This window comes from Aspergillus fischeri, genomic scaffold, assembly GCF_000149645.3.
Source record: "Aspergillus fischeri NRRL 181 1099437636251 genomic scaffold, whole genome shotgun sequence".
Classification (NCBI taxonomy): Eukaryota; Fungi; Ascomycota; class Eurotiomycetes; order Eurotiales; family Aspergillaceae; genus Aspergillus; species Aspergillus fischeri.
The window spans coordinates 177,489-195,397 of NW_001509769.1; the positions used below are offsets into that span (position 1 = coordinate 177,489).

At 51.5% G+C, this 17,909-nt stretch overlaps 3 protein-coding genes across 3 annotated transcripts, besides 11 other annotated features; all 3 read right to left on the reverse strand.

Annotated features, from left to right (window-relative positions):
- On the reverse strand, positions 1-511 carry NFIA_024260 (uncharacterized protein; the record flags this gene model as incomplete). Its single annotated transcript, XM_001263943.1, has 2 exons — positions 1-344; positions 493-511. The coding sequence occupies 2 exons, from the start codon at positions 509-511 to the stop codon at positions 1-3; spliced, it is 363 nt and encodes a 120-aa protein (XP_001263944.1).
- Positions 204-227: a microsatellite.
- Positions 512-1,954: 1,443 nt separating the features above from the next.
- NFIA_024270 (putative helicase) lies at positions 1,955-3,022 on the reverse strand (the record flags this gene model as incomplete). Its single annotated transcript, XM_001263944.1, has 1 exon — positions 1,955-3,022. The coding sequence occupies one exon, from the start codon at positions 3,020-3,022 to the stop codon at positions 1,955-1,957; it is 1,068 nt and encodes a 355-aa protein (XP_001263945.1).
- NFIA_024280 (uncharacterized protein) lies at positions 3,023-3,762 on the reverse strand (the record flags this gene model as incomplete). Its single annotated transcript, XM_001263945.1, has 2 exons — positions 3,023-3,572; positions 3,605-3,762. The coding sequence occupies 2 exons, from the start codon at positions 3,760-3,762 to the stop codon at positions 3,023-3,025; spliced, it is 708 nt and encodes a 235-aa protein (XP_001263946.1).
- A 1,228-nt stretch (positions 3,763-4,990) lies between these two features.
- Positions 4,991-5,012: a microsatellite.
- A 396-nt stretch (positions 5,013-5,408) lies between these two features.
- Positions 5,409-8,477: a mobile genetic element.
- Positions 8,478-8,671: 194 nt separating this feature from the next.
- Positions 8,672-10,177: a mobile genetic element.
- Positions 10,178-10,501: 324 nt separating this feature from the next.
- Positions 10,502-11,530: a mobile genetic element.
- A 2-nt stretch (positions 11,531-11,532) lies between these two features.
- Positions 11,533-11,988: a mobile genetic element.
- Positions 11,989-12,159: 171 nt separating this feature from the next.
- Positions 12,160-12,192: a microsatellite.
- Positions 12,193-15,368: 3,176 nt separating this feature from the next.
- Positions 15,369-15,401: a microsatellite.
- Positions 15,402-15,619: 218 nt separating this feature from the next.
- Positions 15,620-17,107: a mobile genetic element.
- Positions 17,108-17,454: 347 nt separating this feature from the next.
- Positions 17,455-17,909: part of a mobile genetic element that runs on past the window's edge.
- Positions 17,457-17,485: a microsatellite.

Here is a 17,909-nt window from a genome sequence, read left to right on the forward strand (position 1 = left end):
TCAGTAGGTTTTTTTTTTCGCGGATGTGATCGACCCCTTAAAGAAGATCGGGTAGGAGTCCTTGGGGCAGGGCCGCCCATCGAAACCGTCCAAGACTAGGTAGGACTGACGATGCAGTCGAGAGTCTAGCATCTCTTCCTCCGCCAAGATCCTCCTGATGTGAACAGGTTTTTCGCATTTCGTGAGCATGGATTGTTGGCTCCTGGTCATATTCTTGGTCATATTCTTCCAGCCGTGTACCGGGATGATGGTCTGCAGTGACCGTGGTAAAGACAACACTGCCAGGTACTGATGTGGGGCGTGGCGCAGGGGGAACTGGGAATTGGATACTGGCTTTCGGAGGCCTAAGATCAAGTGCATTACTAGTAGAAAACTCCCTGCCATTATTCGAAGAGTCTTGAACAATGCATGTTAAGGTCAGCTTGGGCTCAGCGTGAAGTGGCATGGGGAATGCATCATAGATCATCATTGTAGTGCTAGAGGATGACGTACCCTTGACTGGCACATCCATGGGAGTTGGAGATGTATAGGCTGATAACCGAACTGGCTGAGGGGTAGCAGTGATATCCTGCCTTTGAGACCAATTGCAGCCAGTAGCTGATGGGAAAGGATAGATATGGCTTCAATACACGCCATCCTTGACAGTAAAAGCTTGCCAAATAGTTAGACAGATCTGACAAGGACTAAGACAACAGCGAGGGGAATCTGGCAAAGCGATGCATGTTCTCCAGCTTGAAAAGATGTTGCTTTAAATATTTTCACTACACCTAGGTGGTTGTCTTAGATTACAGTGTCTTTCTCTAGATCCCTATTACAAGTGATATCCAGTCCAGGTACTCCATAGTGGATCAATAACACATAAGATAATCCAGAGTCTGCGCAGAATGATCCTTGCTAAGCAAGAAAGTAGCTATTGGTGTTTTTTCCTCATCCCAGCGAAAGTTGCTTCAAGCAACCACATCTTGACATTTCTCTAAGGACTCAGAAGGATTCTACCAACATGAGAGGTGCGTAATGCTTCTTCCCGCAGATCACTTTTGCTCCGCTTATTAGGATAAGACAACCATACTGCCGTACGCGCAGCTTGGTGGTGGATTACATTAGAACAGTACTTTACATATTTTGTGTTTTGCAACTACTCAGCAGCCCTTATTTAAAGCAGTTGGCTCATATTCTAGTTTTACCACAGCACCGATTTTACTAACCGACCGCCTTCAACATTGCGGCTTCGTAAGACTAAGCCTTAGTTTACGGGGTCGCGCGTAGCTAAAGGAATTTGCCTCCTCATCATGTCAAATATCTTCTCAAACTTCAACTACATCATGCATTTTGAAGGACCCGCTCGATAGAGTACCTAAGTAACCTACAGAGATGTAATGATGGCTCACGGCATGTTGAAAACACTTGAGACTTTTTCATCCAGGCACCTGCCAGATGATGTCAGCAACTGGTACCTTTCTATATTACTTATTTTAATAATAATATGGTTGGCCTTTGTCACAGGTGTATGGCATCCCTTCCCTATTATGTGAGAGGTGTCCGGAAATCGTAAATGCTGCATTGGGATGGTCTAGGCTCATGGCAAACTTGAGCCAATTATATATCGGTAAGGCATCATCCTTTTCTAACCCTCATACACGCGCTAATTGGAGAATAGATTACTTTCAGTGGGCAGATTATAAAGTTCACCCTAACCTGAATTTGCGGATGTTGTTAAACAGGCCCCACTTGGAAATAAGTGGATAATCAGAATCTTAATTATTAGATGTTAATATTTTTACTAGCTCCTGGAGTAATTTATGGCTACGGTACCTTACCTAGTTAGCTGTACGGTACTGTGGAGTCAGAGGACCAAATAACGCCTCTGTCCCGGATGCCGGCTTTAGTCCCTATTCGCTGGCCACGGGTTGGAAAAGTTCATTTCAGGAAGTACAGTAAAATAGGTTATGGCCACCTAGCTGAGTAGACTATGGCATTCCTTTAAGCGAAGCACGAAGTTTCTCGCCTCCCTAGGTTTGTCTTCCATCATACCCGAGCTCTTTCCCCTTCTCATATTCCAATAGGAAAAGCTTTTAGTGTCTATGGTAAATAGTGATAGGGATGGACTGATGGTGGCCTCCCATGGTGCCTTACTGGATCTCTCCCTAAAACCCTCACCCACTGCCTCCCTGGACGCCTCTCTTGATGATATGCGGCCTGCTGTGCTGCCTGCCATACTACCTGGTATATCAGCTGTTGTCCTGGATGGTGGAAACCCATTATCATTTAGGGTTGGGGGATCCACCACCTCATGTGCTTCCCAATCGGGGTCACACCCATCACATGCCTGATCCTGGCAATGCTGACACTGATACCCGTCCACCACCCCATCCAAATACTGATCGAACACCACCCAGCGACACCCCACCCCGTCCACCACCCCCATGCACTCCATCCATGGCGCTGGCGCATCCCAGCCAGCGGGTTGAATGATGATCGCCTCGCTCCGCTGGCCATCCCATCCCGCTCGACCACTTTCTTGCGCATAATCCAACAACGTCCGCGGTGCACCAATGTGGATGATGCTGCGGATATTAGGAATGTCCACCCCCATGCCTAATGCGCTGGTGGCCGCGATGACCGCGCTGGTCCCCATGAATCGGTCCAACACCCCGGCCTTGTCCAGCTGGTCGCTATAATATGCCTCGCACCCCAATACCCGTGCCATGGCCGTCACCTGCCCGATGATATTCGCATATATGATCACCTTGCCGCCCGCCGCTCGTCGGATTCGGTCCTGGATGAATGCCACCACCGCCTCACTCTCAATCCACTGGGACGGACCCCGGCCGACCCCGGTCAACATGGGGCGCCACACCCGGTATGCCACGTTTGGACAACTCGTCCGGGCCCGGTAAATGGTCACGGCAACCCAATCATGCTTCATCCGCCGGCATAACTCCTCCTCCATGCTCGGGGGCAACGTGGCGGTCAACCACACCATCTGGGTGCGGGCCTGCACTAATTTCCCTAACTGGGCCATCTAGGGCCGGAAATCCCGCTGGTCGTTCAACACTACATGGCATTCATTAATCATAATGTGGTCTAACCGCCGCATCCACCGCAACCAGTTCAAAAACGTCTGGAAATCGGGACTGACCGCGGATTCGGGGGTCACCAACACGATGGACGCGGCATCCAGGGGCCGCCGGCTCTCCCACAGCACACATGATATGCCGAGCTCCTGGCATCGCCTGGTCATATCGGCCCGTAATGCAACCAATGGGACCAGCACCACCACGGTCGTGCCGCCGGGCGTGGCAAACGCGGGCACCATGAGCAACATGCTCTTGCCGCCGCCGGTGGGCATCACCGCGACCACGGGGCTCTCCCCCTGCTGGATGGCCCGGATGGCCGGGTCCTGCACCCCCCGGAACCACATCATGGGCTGCCCGGTCATGCGCTGCGCGGCCGCCTTCAAATCCATGGTGGCCAGCTGGTGCCGCCGTTCCATCCGGCTGATCTCGGCCTCGTCCGCCCACGGGGCCTGTTTGCGCTTGCCTAATGTGGATGGGGGGCTGGGACCCCAAACCCTAAAAACTGGTGCCAATCTGTGCTGGATAACCGAAACATCTCCCGCCGGTGGGCCATGGTGCCGGCCTGCTCCTGGATCCCCCGGCCATATACCATGCCGGCGACATGCGATGAATGGGCGGCCTGTAAATCCGTAATATGGCCCATCCATTGTTCATGATCCATGTGCTCCTCGGCATCGGCATCCATGGCCACTGGGGTGTGGTTAGCCTCTTATACATTATTGGGAAATGCGGTGGATGGCTGTAAAAACCAGCAGCTGATGCCAATGGCAATGTCCCAGTATGCGGCAATATAGATTGCATTCTTCAATCGGGTGCGTGTCTCCTGCTTTAACACCTCACGGAACCGCTCGGATGACCATTCGCGGCCAGTGCCGGGATCGGGACCCCATAACCATGCGTGGTGGGCGGTCTGGGTCATCTAGGGCGTCTGCGTGGGCGGGGTCATCTGCAACGCCTGCCATGCAGCTAACTGGTCAATAAATGGCATCACCAACCACATATACCAAATCACCAACTTGCCAACCTCCCGGGGCACATATCAATGGATGATTTTCACATCATTGCTGGCGTGGAACCCTTTGTGGTATGCTGTCACGAATGTGACCATCCCATCTTTGATATATATATTCTGCCGCCGGCGGTTGACGGTGTTTGTATGCTAGACACTTAATAATTCCAGGGCCCATGCTCGCTGCCCCGCGGTGACATGGACCATGATGGCTAACTTGCCCTTAAACTGGGCCACGCGCTGCCAATACTGCTGGATGGCTGGGGGGTGGAATCAGCCCCCCGCATGAACTGCTGCTGCATGGCCGGCTCGGCCCGCACCCAGTGGATCATCCAGTGGGCCCCGTCGACCAGCCACCGCGTCCGTGCGTCCTGCAAAAAATTCCACCCAGGCTGGCTCTCGCTAGGGTTATCGTACAATGCTGGCCATGGAATGGGCGGCATCTGGTGGTATTCCTGCATGCATAACTGGCCAATATCTCCTGCGCCGCAGTCACCAATCCATGGACGAATCCACGAAAATCCCCCATCGTGAACGCGATCTGCTGATATAATAACTGATCCTCACCCATCCATGTCACATGCCCGGGGCTGGTGTGGTTATAATATACCTATAACCCATATATGCGCCAGTCCAGCAACATTTCCATGGGGCCATGGGTCCCGCGGATCATGAACTGGTGCATCATCCACGTCACCTGCTACTGGAATGGTCGACGGCCAGACCGGTGCATGTCTATAGCGGGCAATGGATCATCGCTGTGATGGACGACGTGGGGGGCGATAAGCGGGGTGGGATGGCGTCGTCACTGTCATACCCCTCATCAATGTCCCCTAATATGTCATCCGCGCTGGCCAACACCCATTCGGCACTCCGATCCTTCTTCTCCCATGTCTGGATGATGATTATTATTATTATTATTATTAATTTCGTTCACGCTCCTGTCAGGCCGAGTGGTGGCAGGTCCCTGCTGGCGGCTGGGTACGCCGCTACTGTCTTACATACACTAGATCCACAGCGAGCACGAATTCGTCCCTAATACCCCCGTAGATGCGCCTAGTATAATGCCCGCTGCTCCTATCTTTGCGTCTAGATGATCCACCCACCCCGAGAGGTGTCTAGCCTAGTGTTCTCCCTCGTCAAATAAGCCCTGCAAGCGAGCCGTGGCGGCACACAGGTTAGGGGTCGCCACCCGTATTGCTAACCCGGAATGTGTCTGGTAAGCCCTGGAACTGGCCTAGGAGCCTCGTAGCGATCATGAAGCGGGCGGCTCGCCGCACTGACTCAGGCTCGCAAAGCAGGCGAGCGTAGTTAGTCTCCCGTGAGTGCTGCCAGACTGTACGGAGCCGGAGCTCCGCGTAGGTCGGGCAGGCGATCAGTATATGCTGAACATCTTGACGGTCTAGGCCGCAGGTACAATCCACCGTGGGCATCGCCCTGAACGAGCCGAGATAGCTTGCCAGTGCGATCTTACCAGTCTGCATCTGTACCACCACTGAGCTGGCCGTGCGCTTCAAGCCCACATGGAGCTGGAGCACGGCGCGGCTTGGGGCCGTAAAGATTCTCCGTAGGGCTGCGCCATGAGCATGATTGGCCCAAAATTGGTGCCAGTGCTCCCTCATCGAGGCCCGGAGGCGGCGGCGTAGTGAGGCGTAGAGCACCGGCCCAGCCGGCTCGCCGTCACCCTCTGCCGCGTCCTTGGCCAGGCGGTCAGCTCGTTCGTTGCCGTAGACCCCCTCGTGCCCGGGGAGCCACTGCAGCCGCACCTGCCACCCGTCGACGCGCAGGTGATCCAATAGCCTGACGATCTGCCCGATGTAGTACTGCCCGGAGGAGCCCTTCGGCTCCGCGCTGGCCCGTATGGCGGCTTGGTTGTCCATGAAGATGGTGATCTGGCGCTTCCTCAGGGGGTTCAGAAATTGGGTGATAGGGCTCTCTGCGCGCGCAGTTAGGCGTAGGGCCATCTCCACGCCGCAGAGCTCCGCTGCGTAGACCGTATGCGAGTCCAGCGAGCCGAGCCGGCACGCCCGGCTCCCCAGGGGTGATACCACCGCCGCGCCGACCCCTTTGTCGGTCCCGCTCCCGTCTGTGTAGGCGATGATTGTGCTTGGGCCCCAGACCCCGGCGAGCACCGCAAGGTGCTCCCCTAGGGCCTGCTCCCGGGTATCTGCAATCGCGACGTCAGGTGGTTGCCACCAGGGGCTGACCACAAACGGCTCGATCGTTTCGATATCGGTAGGAGAGATACCGAGCTGGCCCCGAAGCCGACGCTCCAGGCGCTCCAGCGGGGACGTCAGGGGGTCCCTATCGGGGTCCGCATACCGCGAGCCCGCCGGCCTGCGGCCTAGTGAGCGTATGGCATGCAATTCGTGGCGCAATGGTGACGTCATCAGCCGAGCACACGCCTCCTCCGCCGTACGGGCGAGATTCAGCATCGCCGGCGGCACGTCAAGGCAGACCTCCAGGGCCGCGCGGGCTGTTGTGCGAAAGGCACCGGCGATGCGGTACAGGGCCTGATACTGGATTGATTCCATCGCCTTGCGGACTGCTGTGTCGGCACCTTTGAAGCCGAAGCCCCCCCGGATATACCAGGTTGAGCATGCGTACGTGATCTGCGGCCATAGCACCGCGGTGTACATACGCCGGAGGTGCAGCAGGCCTACCCCCCAGGTCGAGCCCGCGATGGAGCTGAGTGCTGAGATAAGGTGAGCCGCCTTCCTCCGGATACGATCCACGTGCGCCGCGCCGGTGAGGTTCTCATCGAGATAGACGCCCAGGTATTTCAAAATCGGGTCCGGCGTGACCTCGGTGTCACGGAACCGGGCCCCCGGGTCCAGCGGGCCTAGGGGCCTCGGTATACCGCGGCGGCGGGACCAGAGATGGATGAGGCCGTACTTGGCTGGGTTGAATCGGGAGGCATGCCGCGCCTCCCAGCATTCCGCAAGGGCGTGTATTCTCTCAAGCCGGCGGCAGTTTACCAGGGCTGACTTACTCCAAACTAGTATGCAGATGTCGTCGATATAGCCCGTGACCATGACCTGGCCGGGGAAGGCTGCGTGTATCTCATCGATCAGATCGGCGTTATAGAGTAGGTATAGTATCGGGGAGAGCGGGGAGCCCTGAGGGATGCCCGTATCCACCCTATACCGGCCCATGGGGCCCTCCAGCAGAACCAACGTGGTCCAGCGCTCAGTAAGGAAGCTCGCTATCCAGTTGACGATATCGGTGGGGATGCGCCGTTTGCGTAGGTTGTGGAGAAGCCGCTGGTGAGACACGTTATCAAACGCGCCGGAGACGTCTAGGGTGAGCAGGCTCGCGACTCGGTCATCAGCGCGCCAGGCCGCGTGCACCCGTTCTAGCAGCAGATGGATGGCATGCTCGCACGAACGGCCGCGCCGCCCCCCAACGTGGTTGGTGGGGAGAAGCCCGTAGGCCTCCACCAGGTAGCTCATCCGGGTGGCGATGACGGCTTCCAGCGCCTTCCCTATCGTGCTAAGCAGCGCAATAGGTCGGTACGCCTTAGGGGTCGTGTAGTCCGGCTTTCCTGGCTTGCGAATCACCACAGTGGTCGATTCACGGAAGTGCTTGGGGCAGTAGTCTAGCGAGAGGCAGGCGTTGAAGAGGTGCGTCAGATACGGCCTAACCACTGGGAGAGCCCTCTGGATCGCGGCGTTGGGAATACCATCTGGGCCTGGCGCCTTAAGAGGCGCCGCGTGCTTGACTGCGCGGGCGACTTCCTCCTCAGTCACTGGGGGCATTGGAATCGGGTCAGGGTGCTGGTAGCCAAGCGTATCAGCCAGATCAGCTTCCGGGGGCGGGGGGAACAGGGCCTCTCGGAGTACCGCGGCTTTCTCTTCGGGTCGATCTATCTCGTGGTCATCCGCCACCAGGGTTGGCGTGAAGGTTGGCTGCGCTTCTCCACGGCGCCGGGCCCAACGGGCCAGCTTCCAGAAGCCGTCCAGGGCCTGCGTCGCTTCATCCACACGCTCCCGGTGAGCCTTGGTCGCCGTCTTTCGGCTCTGGCGTTCTAGTTGGTGGACAGCCCGTCGGTATGCCTCCACGTCTGCTTCATCACCCGTGCGGGCCCATTGGCGCGTTCGGTTGACCTGCGCGCGCAGGGGGGCTAGCTCCTTGGTATAGCCTGACTGGGAGAACCGGCAGATGCGAGCCTTGGGAACAGTAGACTCCGTGGCTCCAAGGATGGCGCGCACTAGGTGCTCAGCAGCCTGGTCAGCCTGGTCTGGAGTGTTCAGGGGGTTGAGCGGCATGGGTACCGCCGCCAGCGCCTTCAGGAACCCCTCCCAGTTGGCTTCCCGCCACTGTCGCCGGCATACCTCCGCGCGCGGCGCGAGCGAGAGGTCGAATTCGGTCAGTATGGGCACGTGATCCGCAGCATGGTGTGGAAAGTGATGGATGATGTCTCTTATTGGGTGGCCGGTATGACCGCCTATCTATATCTAGCTTAACGTAATCCACAAGCGAGCGAGACACTCAACCCCTGAAACCTTGCATCCATTGGATCATCATCAAATCCAGCCTTTTGTCCAATATGGCATCAAAACCAGCAGATTCAAGCATCAGATTAGAAGATCGCATATCTCTTGCAGTCAAAGCATATAAAAATGGTCATTTTAAAAGTGTATGAGCGGCAGCAGCAGCATATGATGTCCCACATTCCACTCTAGCCCATTGCATTAATGGTTGAAAGGCGCGAAGCAATATACCAATGAACTGTCAGAAGCTTACCAATCTTGAAGAGGCCTCATTAAAGAAGTAGATTCTAGATATGGATGATCGCGGCCTACCCCCAACTCAAGATATTGTACGCAAGATGGTAGATTTACTACTATCTCGGCAGAAATCAGGTCCATCTACTGGCATTGGAAAGAACTGGGTCAGCAACTTCATTAAACGGCATGATGATCTTACATCAAAATATACCCGCAAGTATGATTATCAGCGTGCAAAATGTGAGGATCCTGAGATTATCAACCGGTGGTTTGATCTTGTTCAGAACACCATATTAAAATATGGTATTCTTGAACAGGATATCTACAACTTTGATGAGACTAGCTTTTAAATGGGTGTAGCTTATATAGTAAAGGTCATTACTGCATCCCGCCATCAAACAAGCCGCGTACGAGCTGTACAGCCAGGGAATCGCGAATGGGTTACTGTCATTGAATGTATCAATGCTTCTGGGTGGTCTCTGCCCCCCATGATCATCTTCTCTGGCAAGGTCCATCAATCTCAATGGTATCAAGCCATAGACCCTGACTGGCTGATTGGTCTGAGCGATAATGGATGAACCAACAATGAGCTTGGTTTATTATGGTTGGAAAAAGTCTTTGAGAAGCATACTATGACGCGTGCACAAGGAAAATATCGGCTTCTGATACTTGATGGTCATACTAGCCATGAATCTGCAGAGTTTGACCTATTCTGCAAGAATCATCAAATCATTCCTTTATATATGCCTTCCCATTTGTCTGATAAACTGCAGCCACTTGATGTTGGCTGCTTTGCACCCCTAAAGGAGGCATATGGTGCAGAGGTGATGCGCAGTATTCAAAATAGCATTCATCATATCAACAAAGAGAACTTTCTGGATCTCTACAAGGGAGCACGAAAAGCATTATCACCTTCCAATATCAGCAGTGGATTTAGGGCTTCTGGACTAGTTCCATTGAATCGTTAATAGGTATTGGATAGGCTTACCATTAAGCATATCACACCACCCTCTACTGCTCATGGGCCTCTAGACGGAGACAGGGAATGGACAGTAAAAACTCCTTATACTACTGCGGAGGTACAAAAGCAGATGCAGCTTATCAAACAACTTATTAGTCGCAACTCTGAAAGCCCGCTAAATGAAGCAGTTCGTCAGCTGGCAAAAGCAGCCGAATCCACCATGCATGAAGTCATTCTATTACGACACCAGATGACTGAGCTTCGCGCAGCGAATGAAAAGCAAAAAGGGAAGCGTACAGCCCCAAGATCTTTTATTGCTACTGGGGGTATTCTGACAGGATCCGAAGGTCAGCAACTTGCTCAAGAAGCCATGCAGGCAATGGACTTGGTGGAATCAGTTCCCAGAAAGCGTGCGCCACCATGATGCAGTAACTGCCATCAAATTGGTCATATTAGAACCAGCTGCCCTAGTAGATCCAGATAATTCGAAAATTTACATTGATTTGATTGTGTGGTAGTAAGATATCTCATGGTATTTCAGCATCGGCCAAAATTCGGTTTTGCTGTCTCGCTCGGTTGTGGATTACGTTAACGTAATCGGACACCGAGCGAGCCACCACCTCAACCCCTGAATCTTACTGTTCTTACAACACACCAAATCATCATCAAGTTCAGTTCTTCATCAAATATGGCCTCAAAACAAGCAGATTCAACTATTAAATTAGAAGATCGCATATCCCTTGCAGTTAAAGCATTCAAAAATGGCCAGTTTAAGAGCATACGAGCTGCAGCTGCTGCATATGACGTCCCACGCTCTACCCTTACCCATCGAATTAGTGGTCGCAAAGCACGGGCTGATATACCAGCAAACTGCCTGAAGCTTAGCAGGCTAGAAGAAACTTCACTAAAGAAGTGGATTCTAGATATGGATGAGCGTGGCCTACCACCAACACATGCTATAGTACGCAAAATGGCAAATCTGCTACTGCATGAGCGAGAGGGGGAAGCAGTCAGTGAGAGATGGATTACTAGATTCATCAAACGGCATGATGATATTATATCAAAATATACTCGCAAATATGACTACCAGCGCGCCAAATGTGAGGATCCAGAGGTTATGAGTCAGTGGTTCAGTCTGGTTCAGAATACCATAGTAAAATATGGTATAACTGAGCAGGATATCTATAATTTTGATGAAACTGGCTTCCAGATGGGTGTGGCCCATACAGCAAAGGTTATTACTGCATCCCGTCATCGAACAAGCCGCGTACGAGCTATACAACCAGGGAATCGCGAATGGGTCACTGTTATTGAATGCATCAACGCCTCTGGATGGCCCCTCCCCCCTATGATCATCTTCTCCGGCAAGGTCCATCAATCTCAATGGTATCAAGATATCGACCCTGATTGGCTGATTGGTCTAAGCAATAATGGATGGACCAATAATGAGCTTGGAGTATTCTGGTTAGAAAAGGTCTTTCAAAAGCATACTGCAGCGCGTACACAAGGGAGATATCGGCTTTTGATTCTTGATGGCCATGCTAGCCATGAATCTGCAGAGTTTGATCTTTTCTGCAAGGACCATCAAATCATCCCTCTTTATATGCCTTCTCATTCATCTGATAAACTGCAACCTCTTGATGTTGGCTGCTTTGCACCCCTAAAGGAAGCATATGGTGCAGAGGTGATGAGAAGCATCCAACATGGTATTCATCATATTGATAAGGAAAACTTTCTTGATCTTTACAAGAGTCACGAAAGGCCTTATCATCTAAGAATATCCGCAGTGGGTTTGAAGCTTCTGGTTTAGTGCCTTTAAATCCACAAAGGGTGCTAGATAAGCTTACCATTAAGAATATCACCCCTCCAACTACTGCGCATGGACCTGGACCTACGGAGGGGGAATGGATTACAAAGACCCCTTATACTGCTGCTGAGGTGCAAAAGCAGATGCAGCATATAAAGCAACTTATCCAACGCAACTCTGAAAGCCCTCCAAATGAAGCACTTCGTCAGCTAGCAAAAGCGGCTGAATCTACCATGCATGAAGTCATTCTATTACGACACCAGATGGCAGAGCTTCGCGCAGTAAATGAAAAGCAAAAGCGAAAGCGCGCAGCCCCTAGATCTTTTATTACTACTGGAGGGGTCCTGACAGGGGCTGAAGGTCAGCAACTTGCTCAAGAAGCTATACAGATGATGGAGCCTATCCCTAAGAAAAAGCGTGCACCACCACAATGCAGTAACTGCCATCAAATTGGGCATATTAGAACTAGCTGCCGTAGTAGATAATTTGATTCTTTTATATATAGAGATGGCTTCATTTTGATTGCGTAGTAGTAATATCTCATGGCTTTCGACCGCGGCCGAAATCATATTTGGGTGGCTCGCTCGGTGTCGTGGCTCGCTCGGTGTCCGATTACGTTAATATATTTCGCTGAATCAGCACTTTATGCATCTGATTTGGGGATGTTATGCAAAGATGGGCTGTTAATGGGCGGCCCATGGGCGGCCCATAAAAGCCCATGGGCGGGCTTTGGCGAGGTCTATTCTGGCTCCTACTAAAATTACTAGATTGCCTTAGCTTGGTTTGCTTATCCTATTTAGTTAGCATCCATCTGTTAGAACACAAGATCTGCTACAAGGACTGCATTTAAAGCCACTTCTCTATGCACCCATTAATCCAATCTAAGCCATAGCATATACCCCACCTCATCATCCACCACATGCCCCCCACCTAATCCGCCCAGATACTGCTGCACCCATGTCTGCTTCTGGAATACAGCCCAGCAAATTAGCATGATAAGGTCCATGAACTCACACTAACCTAGTCTCTGCTGGTCATACACCACCTATGGGTTAAAACACTAATAATAGCTACTAAATTTGCCAAACCACCCGCCACACCCTTTCCCCTGTTCCTGCGCCCGCTTTTTCGCCTCAAAAAATTCAAATCATCGCCCATTAGGGCATGCCTGCAACGGATGTCGCGCATAGGACCCTTGCCCAGAGCTAGCGCGAGGTAGGTGGTAGCAGATCATACACATGCCACGCCATGCCTGGAGGGACGCGGTGTAGTCAGCCAAATGACGGGCCTGCGTCTGGACCTGCCGCCGAAGCTCTTCACCCCCAGCTCGCAGATCAGCCAGGTCATCATTGTCGGCTTCACTACCACCCCCCTCCTCATCATGAGCATACTGAGCTGTAGGGGTGTGGTTAGGAACACAAACTGCCCCTGCTTGGATGCATCAATCACATAACAGCGCCCTAGGCCCACAGGGCCGGGTGTCATCATCCAGGAACTGGGATAGTTAAACACATGGCATGTGGAGGTGCTAAGGTAGGTCTGCATCGCGGCTTCAGCGGAGCCCAGGGGCCATCCCTCCCATGTGGTGTGGGTGGGCTTCCACTATGGGGGAACTAACATAACAGACTGCCCACCGGCCCTGTCGCGTCCTAATCACCCAACCTCCTGTGTGAAATTAATCAAGCTCTATTGAACCCCAACATGAATCACTAATCACACAGCTGAATGGTCGATTCCTAAGCTAAATGCAGACGTGGCTACCATCTATGATGGTTAACCATCCTGCCACTGCTGCAGAACCTGCGCTTTCTCCTCCACACTACCTGACTTGGAGTGGTATATAGGACTGCTAATAGCCTTGGCAATCTGCTCTGTGGTGGCTCACTCCTAGCAGTAAATAATGCATCGCGTGCCAGGCTGGAGTTGTATAATGGATTCATGAATGCCAGGAAAGGCAAAGTCACAGATAAGATCATGGTGGGGTGGGCACTGGCGGATATGGAAATATATATCTCGCCATGTAGTGGGGCTACAGACCATTTGGGCTCCACGTAATAGCATTGCCTTCTCAAACTCCACGACTATGAATAAAGGCAGGGTCCCAGTTAAAAACACTATTTAAACTTCCAGTTCGCGTAATAGCAGTAGGAGCCCTATGACAGCTTGGTAAGACACTGCTGTGACCACTAGGTGGCACTCATCAAAAACCACCTGGTCGAGCTGGTTCACCATGTGGAGTTGGTTGAGGAAGTCATGGAACTTAGGCTACACGGCCTGGTCGACGGCGACCATGATGAGTGGACAGGAATATAACTGATCAGGATCAGTTTGTGCCTCCCACACATGGGCTGTGATGCCAGCCTCCGCATATTGATGCTCTAACTCAGCCTTAAGCACCACTAGCGGCAGAATCACCACAGTGGTGCTGGCCCCTGGCAGCTAGCAGGGCAGGAGGTACAGTAAACTCTTCCCTTCACTGGTCTGAAGGATCGCCAGCACCTGCCCCGCACCCGCCATAATATGCTGCATGGCCTGCTCTTGCCCGGCTGACCGATACTGTGTGTCGGGGCTGGACATCCACTGTAGCACCTCCATGGCCTGCTTTATACGCCAACGTCGCCGGGTCCTTGCAGGGGCTTCTCGATGTGCCATGTGCCATGTAATGGGGGTCTCCTGGTCTTCAATCCGCCGCTGCTTGGACGGCGTGGCCACAGATGCAGTCTCAACACTGCCAGTTATACTTATGGGGGATTCATCCCATTCCCATGCTGTTTAGGGTCCAGCACGCCAGCTATTAGATGGGGTTGCCCACTGCAGGAACATGCAATGTGGTGTTGCTACAGCTGGCTTAAAATAGAGAGGATCATAGATAAACTAGTGCCACAGCTGGCTGATATGTTGGTACTCCTGTAGCCCAGCATCTGTCAACCCTGCCCGGAAATTCATAGTCCCGCCATACACCCAATTCTTAGTATAGGGTGTGTGGCTGGCCTGCTAGTGCAATGCATCAGACATGCTACCCAGCATGGACTGTGGATCCTCATCATCTACCCCCTCCCCTTCCTCAATCAGCAGATTAGCTTCAGTGGCAGCGAATTTCCGTCAGGCAATCCCAACAGTGATCTGGCGCCATGCCTGGACATGGATGTGCTTCCCAAGGATCAGCTTCCTAGTATTAACCACAACCTGAGTCATTGCATCATCAACCCATGGGCTGGTGCCTCGCGACCACAGGTAATCAGAAATGGCCACAGGAATCTGGGTCTCCTGCTGGAGAAACTCGCGGAATGGTTGGATAATAGCAAGGTACTGGGTGACTAGCTAGGCGACCTCTGGGAGGAGGAAATGAACCAGCCATTGGGATGCATTACTCTGACTCTGGGTCTTATGGTAGCTTAGGATAAAAAGCATCTGCCCATCGTGCAGGAACAGGTCTTATGTGGTTAAGGTGGTATTCCTCCATCAGAGCCACAGGAACTCGGTCCGATGCCCCTGCTGGCCAGACCTAAGGAAGAATGGAACTAGGAGTGCTTGGAGAAATTTCTGCACTGCATCTTCATACTGCTGCGCAGCATCCACAGACATAACCTAATAACCCTTAGCTGTCTGCGACCAGAATGTATGGAATAGAACTAGGGTCTTTCCCACATGAGCGATCAGCCAGTCCTTTAATGGATCTAAATAGGATGTATTGCGTGAATCAGTAAGGAATGACTGGCCCAGCGTGGTGGCATCCTAGTTGTCTACTAGTTGGTCTACTATGGTATATTGAGTAACGTAATCGGTAAGCGAGTCGGCCACGTAAGCGAGTCGGCCACCCTGTCAAGGCATATCCGCGCCTATATTGGAATTCTGATTTGCATACAAAAAAAGAAGCTATTCCCACGTTAATATAACCGTTAAAACGCGTTGAATTCAGGCAGCTACTCGATTAGGACATCTTGTACGTATATGTCCTAAAACACCACACATACTGCACCGAGGCGGTGCCCGACGGCGTGGTTGATCATCTCTGGGCCCTGTATCACCAGCTGCTTCCTCTAAAGCCTGAACATGATTGAACGCCTCGAGTGCTTCCTGGATTGTGAAGCCATTCAAACCATTCATTTGGTGTTGATTACGCTTCTGCTTATTCTTTCGTCTCTCAATAGCCTGATGAAGTTGAAGGTTTTCATGTTCAAGAAGAACAGCACGGTTCAAGGCTATCTCTGCACCTTTACAGATGTAGGATAACGCTGTCTGCATTGGCGAGGCAGGAGGATTTGTTTGTTGAAGTAATTGGGAGATCACCAACTCATGCTTTTTGAATTGATTCAAATTTATTGGTGTTTTGGTAATAGTAGACGTAGTGCCTTGGCTGCTGGGACGGCTGTCTTCCTTGTAAAAGATGAGGCTATCCAGAACCTGGTTTGGATCAAAAGGGACTAATCCTGAGGCTCTAAAAGCACTCTGTATATTCATCTTCCTGAAGGCTTGGGCGTGGGCTTCCGGGTATACATCGAGAAAGTCAACCTTATCAATATGGTGATATCCTGTTCGTACAAGCTGTTCAATGAGGTTACTGTAAGCTCGTTTCAACGGTGAGAAACAGGCTACATCCAAAGGTTGACAGAGATGTGAGGAATTCGCAGGCATGCAAACAGGAATAACATCATTTTGACGACATATATCATCAAATTGAGGTGTCAAATGAGAGTCATGCCCATCAAGAATCAAGAGGCTATATCGGCCAGTTCTTCGGTCCTTAATATAAGGAATAAAGTGTTCTTTGAGCCAGTGTTCACCGATTTCTCGCGTTGTCCATCCATTTGGTGATACAGCGATTCTCCATGAAGCTGGAGTGTTACCTTCATACCAGGCCTGAATATGAGTCTTCGCTTTCAACACCAAGTATGCTGGTAACGCCCATCCGGAGGCGTTGATACACTCAATCGAAGTTATCCATTCCCGATTTCCCGGCTGTATAAAAAAGGGCCTTCCTTCGCAGGATGATCGTGTGATTACCTTGGCGGTAGCCACCAGGCCCATAGCAAAGCCGGTTTCATCAAAATTGTAGATATCTTCATTGGCGATGCCGTAAGTTGATATAGCAGCTTGCACGCGTTCGAACCAGGCCTGAATAACTTCAGGATCCTCGCATTTCGCCCGTTTATAATTGATTTGACGACTAAACCGACTTTTCAAGGAATCATGGCGGGAAATGAAGTTATATACCCATTTCTCTCCCACTGAGGAAGTTGTATCTTGACCGCGTTGTTGGATCAATATTGTAGCCATTTCACGGACTTGGAAGTGCCTTGGCGGTGCACCACGTTGATCTAATGAGAGAATCCATTTAACAAGTAATTCTTCCTCTATAGGAGTCAATTTATGGGAATTAGCGCGAGTTTCCTTGCGAAATTTGATTCCATTCAAACGATCTTGAAGTGTTGACCGGGGAACTTCAAAGACACGAGCAGCTTCACGAATTGACTTGATTTGGCCATTCTGAATAGCCTTAACTGCCAAGGAGAGTCTCCCCTCTTGTTCCACCAAGGATTTTGATGATTTTGGCATTTTTGGTGGTGATATGGCTGGCTGAATAGCCTCGTTTTCAAAGGGGCGGTGATTCTTGATGGGGTGGCCGACTCGCTTACTGATTAGTTAGTTAACGTAATCAACCACCGAACCGCCGATACCACCGAACCGCCGCTTCGCCGCGAAAATCATTGAATTCTTGAAGCCTTCTAATCACCAACGCTATTAAATTAATTTATCTAATATATAAATATATAGCTATATAGCTATTTGCTAGGGCAACTCCGTATAGTATGTCCAATAGCCCAGCAGCCACTACAGCGTGGTGGAGCGCGCTGACGAGGCGCTGGTATAGGCTCATCAACCTGCTCACCAACCTGCTCATTAAGCTGCTGAATGCGGTCACGACCTTCTTGTACAGATAAAAAGAGGTCATTTCCTAGAGAAGCACGCTTCCTTACCTTCTTCTTCATTTTTCGCTCATTTTCAGACCGTAGAGCCTTTATTTCTTGTTGAAGAAGAAGATTCATATTCATTGCCATCTGTGCAGCCTTTTCAAGATGTTGAATATGAGAGACTGGACTGCTTGAAAGCTTCCTTTTCTGCAGGCTTCTCTGTAAGCTGCGAACTTTGTGATCAAGCTGGCGAGGATTTTGAGGTGTTTGAAAAGCAGATGAGATTGATCCTTCCATAAGAAGTGGCGGTGTTGGTGTACGGAGTTGAAAGATGATTCTCTCAAGGACCTGATCTTTATCCAAAGGTCTAAGACCAGCTCCTTTGAAGCCATTGCATATATTCCTCTGGTTAA